The 7425-nt window shown below is 47.5% G+C and overlaps 1 protein-coding gene across 2 annotated transcripts in view; it reads right to left on the bottom strand.

Annotated features, from left to right (window-relative positions):
* SEPT8 (septin 8) overlaps positions 1 to 4532 on the bottom strand; it is a 34523-nt gene extending 29991 nt beyond the window's left edge. For both annotated transcript variants that reach the window (XM_006023558.3, XM_006023559.3), the window contains exons 1-2: positions 4514 to 4532; positions 4311 to 4425 (exon numbers count right to left, since the gene is read on the bottom strand). In XM_006023558.3, the coding sequence (XP_006023620.1) occupies positions 4311 to 4425; positions 4514 to 4516 (118 nt within the window). In that variant the 5' untranslated portion in view covers positions 4517 to 4532. The remainder of the gene's footprint in view (positions 1 to 4310; positions 4426 to 4513) is intronic.
* Between the last annotated feature and the right edge of the window lie 2893 nt (positions 4533 to 7425).

The raw sequence follows: 7425 nt of genomic DNA, 5'->3' as shown, positions 1-7425 counted from the left end.
AAAAGGGGCAGTGAAGACTGACTCCTTGGGACGCCCTCTCCATCTGGACCAGCACCATGCCACACCACCTATCCACCCAGAGGCCCTGTCGTGACCCCCTCTGGACAACACCTACTGGACAAAGACCCCTTTCCAGCCTGGATAGATAGCTATCTCCCCCACCCCTTCTTCAACCAAGGACTTGGACTCTGTTTTTCTTCCCTACCTGGACTCCAACCCTTCCACTGAGTCTCTTTCAACTGCTGCCATTGTGAATGCGTGCATGTGTGCATACACCAATAACTTCAAGCGGCTGTGTAGTGTGTCTGTTTAATAAACCTGTTATTTGGACCCCTGAGTTGGGTTTTGCTTTACTACGGTTCCAGTCCTGCTCCAGTCTCTGCTCCTCACCCCTCTAACTTCAGTCTCATTTCTCCCTCTCCTGCTTCTGGCTCACTGCCACCTTCAACACCTGTCCTGAGCTCCTCTCTGCCTGCAAACCCCCTGTTTCTTTGCCATGGTCTCATCCCCAACGCCTTTTCCCCGGATCTCTGCCACTGCTATTGCTTTGTCTCCACTCTCTTTTCTCCTGATCTCTGCCACTGTTATTGCCTTGTCCCCACTGCCTTTTCCCCTGAGCTCCCAGGTTTCTGCCTCTCTCTCATTCCTGGCTGTCTCCTCCTTGCCATCGGTCTTTTTCCCTTGCACCAGTGACCTCAAGTAACCCTGGGGCCACTTGACCTTAAGTAATCCCAAGCCTCAGTTTCTCAGCCAGCTTCTCTCGTGTCCACTGGTTCTAATCCTGGTTCTGGCAACTTTCACTCCCTACACTAACTCTCTCTCTCACCTTAACCTTCCCCCAAGTATCCCAGATACCCCAAGCACACACATATATACCATACCATCCAAGTTATGAACTTACCTGTATGTGTAGGTGGGTTTTGTGTGTGTGTGCGCGCGCGCATGATATACAAATTAGTGATCTGTGTATGTGCAGGTATGGAAAATTGATTTTTGTCTAACTTTTGGTGTGTATAGTGTATGTGCTTGCATTGGTGATAGGTATGCATGTGCCTAGGCTGGTTTGGATGTGTATGTGCCTGAGTTGGGGGGGGGGGAATGTACCTAATTGATTTGTGTGTTTGTATATGTGCAATTGTGTCACACCCTCCTGTCTAACAGCACAATATTGAGATCCTGAGAGTTGGCCTGACCCCTCAGGGCAACAGGAGCATCTGAGGAGATGGCTTCCTCCATCTCTCCTGATTTATGGAGTTTCTGTTAGTCACTTTGTCTCCCCCAAGGCTTCTTGGTTGCCCTGAGTCAACCTCCAAAGCTCTTTTGTAAGATCTACAGCAAAGGCAAAACAAGATGAGGATGCATCGGTTTGGGGTGAGAGCAGTTAAACCAATATCATATGCTTAGCAAAAGACAGTGCTGCGCAGAGGCCACACCTTGCCATACAGCCTTGGCAGAGCACTGCCCAGGAGCAAATTGGCAGGGATCTGTCAGTTTGAGGCCACCCTTGTGCCCCAATGCAGCATCCATTTCTGCCAAGCTGAGTGCTTCAGCTAAGCAGAGGCACAGAGTGTGAAGTCAAACAGGGACAATGCAGAAATGAGGTAGGAAGGGGCCCATGTTACTGAGGGAATAGATGTAGGGGACATTAGGAAAATGTTCCTGGTAGAGTCATAATAAAACCTTAGAAACACATCAAGAATTAGGTTCCCTCTCAAAATACCTGATTAACCAGACAGCTTGGAGGCAGAGAAGGCTTTGAACTGATGGCCTGTGTTTGTAAATTAATCTGACACTTTCCAGATCAGCCTCCAAAAGACCTCAATTCATAATATATGACAAGTGGGGAAGGGGCTCTGGTGGGCCAAGATGTACAAAGAAACAGCAGGAAAAAGTGGCCTTCTGATTACCATCTGGGATCACGGACAGGAGGTGGGTAAGAGGGCCTTTTCCTCCTAGGCTGGCTTCCCTGTGCTGCCCAGAAACATGGCAACACCATACAAGCCACATAGCCCTTGTAGCTTTACAAAGCTATCATTTCAACTGTGCGCAGCACAGCCCTTCCTGTTCTAATGCCCCAGAACTTGTACAATGTCTAGAGCACTCATCAGCTTGAAAGTAGGAGAGTAATATGACTAGCAAGCTGTGGGTCTAGTGAGGCAGCATGCTGATTACCAGGGTTTTATTTTAAGCATAGTGGGGAGCAAAACCTTTCTGCTCCTACACTGAAGAGTTAATACAGCTTGGAAGAGGAGTACTGTAAGTAGAGGGGTGAAGAGCCAAATCCCTGGTTCTACCAGCAATGGATAAGGGCACAGAAAGGAGATTGGGACAGAATGACAAGCCATGTTCACCCTACAGGAAACTCACTCAAAACACTCAATACCAATATAGCCACCTGTTGGCAGGAACCGAACTGACCCTCCACAGCCCAGTTTGGGGCATGGCAAAGAGCACGGATATGCAAATGCAGTCAAGGGCAGTGGTTTGGATTTTCTCCCTTTTCTAAGATTTCAAAGATCTCTTTCACTATTTCAAAGAGGTTTGCAGTCAGAAGGGACCATCAGCTCCCACCCCCACCCAGGGAAATAAATGCATCTAGTACAATTGCACAGTCTCCTGCCACTGGCAAACTTTTAAGGAACACTTCTATAAAGCCCAGAACCAGGTCTGGGGTTGAAGTTAAACTCCAGAAACAAGCAATACTGTTTCTTTGTGGGCTAAATATGAAGTGTGGCTAGGAATCCTGAAGCAGTTGGGATCAAGGTAAGGATAAGAGTCCACTGCACACTCCAGACAAAGCAATATTCAGAACAATCTACATGTAGAGGTAAGAGGGAAATGCTTCCCCCTTTGTAGGGAAGACCTACAAAGATTTTCAAAATCTCAAGCTCTGCCCTGCCTCTCATGCCCAAGCTCTTCCCCTCCTTTAACCTGGCTCCTGCCCACATCTCAAATAGGCACCATCATTCAATTACATTTTTGTGAATCAACAACCCAAAACAGTTTGGGTTCAGGTCAATTGAAACATTTCATTTCCACAGTTATGGAACAGTGTTTTGAACTTGACAATGTTAATGTTTTACTCCATTCCTCTTAGATTTTAAAAAGGAACAAGCCATTTTGAACCAGGAAGTTAGACAAAAAAAGACAAAAAGAAACAAAAAACAACATTCTGGGGCCAGAAATTAGTTGAAAACACCTCTTTCCTGCTAAAAGATCATATTTTACAAAATGTTTTGAACAAAAAAAAAAATCTAGCCATGTAAAAATATTTTAATAGAAAAAGCAGTTGTGTTAATGATACTTATGAAAAGGAACAGTTTCCATCGTTAAGAAATGGAACGTGTTGTTTTGTTAATAGAAGTCAGGACTCTAAGGAGCTATTATAATCGCTGCCACTTTGGCAGAAGCCCTGGGGAATTAATCAGGAGTCTCCAGAGCTAAAAAAAACAGCATGAGCTGCTGCAACCTTAACTAAAATTCAAGGTCCTCTGGCTGGAGCTGCAGAAGACTTATCCTTTAATGAGAAGGCCCAAAGGAAGATGACTAAGGGGAGGGGGATGACTTGGGCAGTAGCCCTTGGCACTGCCTTTGTCAGGAAGCACAAAAATAGTCACTTGCCACGGCGGCAACTAATCACACCATTGCAGTCAGCCCTCAACAGCAGCCTTTGCTGCCCTATGTGAAGCTGCCTTGCTAAAGCTGTCAGCCCCAGCTGGCCTCCAAAATCAGTGGATGCTTTTGAAATGCAAACCAACATGACCTGCGCAAGGTCACAACTCGACAGCAAATGGACCACAATGCTCTGTGCCTGCTGACCCAGAAGCCGCACTACTGTGTCTGCCCAGTGCTGCTGGTCAGCTAATAACCCTGATTTGCAGTGGAGCATATTATTTGCATGAAACCCCCGCAAATAAGACATGTACCTTGTCTAGGAATAGCAGAAAGAAAGAAAAAATGATGTTTTCCTTTTATCCCAACTGTTTGGAAACAGTTTCCTTGTGCAAGAGGTGCCCCAAGTTTCAATCGCTAATTTTCAGGGAAGGTAAGCATGAATAAATAAGGCAGCTTGCCCGGAGTGTGACCAACTGCTTCTGGTACAGGGCACCATGGCATGTCTGAGCAGGGAGTGCAGACATGGCAGAGAGCAGGGAACAGCATTCATTCTGGTCTTAACTCCAGGACGTTCCAGTTGATATTCTACAGACAAAACAGACTGTCTGTGAGCCCTCCGCCATTCCAGGATCAGTTGCTTTAGGGTTTGCTTCGACTATTTCTAAGAACTTCCCATTGCGCTGCGCTTTGCTTACCCACACAGAGGATGTTGAAGCTGAAGCCTTGAGAGACAGACTTGCTGACAAGCTGATCGGGAAGACTATCGAATCCAACATGGCCCCCCAGGGAGAGATTCCGCTTCTCTTCGGTCTGTTAAAGAGAAGGAGGCAGGTCAGCAGAAGCCAGGAGAGAGTCGGAGGCATAAGGGATGGGGAGTGAATGTTACAAGATACGTTACCATCGTACTGGAGGCAGAGCAGGTCTCTGCAGCAATCTAGCCCTGCCCGCAAAGGGGGTTGCAATGTTTCGATATGCCACATTCCAGACACGCTGGTAATTATAGCCAGGCATCAGGAGGAAAAATCTGATCTTAACAAGGAATTATCTTAAAGAGACAAGCGGCTCCAAATGCTGAGCCAGTTCGGCAGGGAAAAATAAACCAGAGCAAAAAGCTACCGAGTTCAGTTTGTGGAGACTAAAAACAGAAAAACATCTTCACAGGTTACCTGCCACTGCCCCTGCTCCCCTCCTGTGCTCCAAAGGCTCCTGCCCCAAATCATGTAAAGCTACTCTGCAGCTTCTTCAGGCTGTTTCCCTTTGGCTTTGCCATAAGCAGCTTTGTTCAATCGCGCTGCAGGGGTGTGCATTACACCAAGAGGCAGATGAACCCTCCGGCCTCACCATCTGCAACCAGGCCAGGCTCCGCTGTTCCTGTTCCTGTCTCCCCCACGCACACACCTTGCAATTCCATCTGTCCCCTTCCTCCGCAAGCAGAAAAAAGGAAACTGGTCACCTTTACCGGAAACTTTGTTTAAAAAGTAAATACAATAAGCTTCTGAGGAGTATCAAAGCAGCAAGATAGTCTCCCGTAATACCATATTTACTTGCATCACAGCCATTCTCGTATGATGGCTGCACCCTTGAAGAATGCCTTAAAATTTTGAAGAATTAATAACCTGTGCAAAGGCTCAACCCACATTTCCAAAGCAACAGATTCAAAAGATGATTCTGAATAAAAGCACCAAGCCACTGAAGAGAGGAGTGCCCCGCACAGGAACAGCACGCTGGAGTCCGCACAGTCACTCTGCTCCACATTTGGTCTCCTTGGTAAAGACTATGCAGGATGGAGAAGTACACAAGGACATTCAAACACAGAACTGGACCTTTTGTTTAGCGCCAATAGTGCCTCAGTCTTGCTCTAGTCTAGGGTACAGGTAAAGGCTTCCCCCTAGTTTTTGGCAGCAAGATTGGGTTGGCAGAGCGGAAATGACTATTATGCAAGTAAATATGGTAAATCAAAGGCAAGAAGAAGCGCAAAAGCCTCCAGCAGAATTGGCTGTTCCCTCCCAATTTGACTCTGCTACGCCAGTCTGAATAAGTACACACAAGCATGAAGTCTCAGTCCCTCAGAGGATGCTAGTCCAGCAAGACGGGAGCCATTACCCAGCTCCTAAGCCTGTGACCGAGGACTGATGGTGGCCTCGTGACACGCAGTTGCGTTGCGCTGACACTGATCACTTAGAGAGTCACAAATGTTCTTGTAGTTTTAGTCCCTTTGAGAAAACATGCCTCTGCTCCCGTCAGGGAAAAGGCAGCCTCCCTCCCCCCCTAGTACACGGGGACGTCGCCCGGACCACTGCACACAAGAGCCCAGAACCAGCCCAACCACTAAGGTATGCAGTGGCTGCAGTATAGGTATACCCTGGCTCAGGCCTGAGATGAGCACACAAGTTAGTAGGCTCTACACAACACCCGGCAGAGCTCAGTGCGCCGTGCTATGCACAGGGACCTACCGAATTCGCGATTTCATGGATTCCATGAAATCCGAGCAATGCCTGGGAAATCTGGGGGGTGGGAAGAGACCGTATATCAAATAAAGTGCTGGCTCCCCAGAAGGAGCGAGCAGTCCTCACGGCACTGTGACACCCCTCCGGGGCGGGAAAGGGCTGCCTACTCTCCCCCCCCCCCCGATTGGCTGGGAGGGCTGCCTGTCACGTGGCCCCTGCCTTCTCCACCAATCAGCAGTGATGGGCAGGGTTGCATGGCAAACAGCCTTCACAGCCAGTGGCAAGGCCACATGACAGGCAGCCCTCACAGCCAATCAGAGGCAAGGGGCAGGGCCACCAGGGCCCTCAACCAGGTGTGGGGGGCCCTCAATGCACTCTGCCCACCAAATAGCTGCCGGGTCCCTTATTCTGCCCGTGAAATCGGTGGGCAGCCTCCATGAATTAGATCGAGTCCCCCACTACGTCGGATTCAGTGGGCTCCTCCTTTAATTGCACCAGGGCATCAATAAACGGGGATGACTTGGTCCAGTATTTCAAGTGATTAAGAGCAGAAGAGCGGAAGTTTATTTATGCATGTTTAGATTCCCATAATATTCACACTCTCTCCAGGGCCAGCTACTGCCACCGCTACCAGAAACAGCTGAGCAGACTGCCAAATTCAGGTCAAATTCTCTCCCTGTTTGCAAGATGCTTTTAAATGCACTTACCCCTAGGGGAGAGGCAAATATCCACACATGATATTATAAGCATTAATAACTTTTCCTTTGGGGAATAACAGTGTGGGGGAGTAGAAACAGGCTGCGGGAGGGGGGGGAAAAAGTATACGCTCTTCTGTTCCTATGCCCTGCTCTTCTCCCTTAACGCTGCAGGGCTCAGCACAGCCAGACTACAAAAGACAAGCGCTCAGAATCAAGTAAGCCAGCTGCCAAATTTTAAATTATTCCCAGGGGGAAAATAAAAGAAATAACTTGAGATGCCTTCTCCCTGTGAAAGCATGATTCCTAAACAAAAGATTAACTTGTTCGATTTCATTTAAAATCAAAGCTTTCTTTAATTCTGCCATGGGGAAAATACCTATTTACCTTATCTAAGTGACTTTTAATCACAAAAAGTAGCTCTTATATAGCCAAGCCAGGTACTGGTCCTGAAAAAACAGGACCTTCTTTTTGTGTGTATTGATCTGTATTTGTTACCATCTTGCAGATGAAAATTAACATATCACTCTCCCCAAGGGACTTCTAGGAATGAAAGACAATCTGACTATAAGCGTTTGTTCTTGTGAAATCAATAGCATTTTAATCTATCCACATTGATTGTTCTCACCGACAGAGGAAGAGGCCATCATCAGAAATTCCCCTTTGGG

This window comes from Alligator sinensis, unplaced genomic scaffold (genome assembly GCF_000455745.1).
Source record: "Alligator sinensis unplaced genomic scaffold, ASM45574v1 scaffold135_2, whole genome shotgun sequence".
In the NCBI taxonomy this organism is placed as follows: Eukaryota; Metazoa; Chordata; order Crocodylia; family Alligatoridae; genus Alligator; species Alligator sinensis.
The sequence above is the reverse complement of the archived record's forward strand: the minus strand, read 5'-3'. Positions and strand labels throughout refer to the sequence as shown.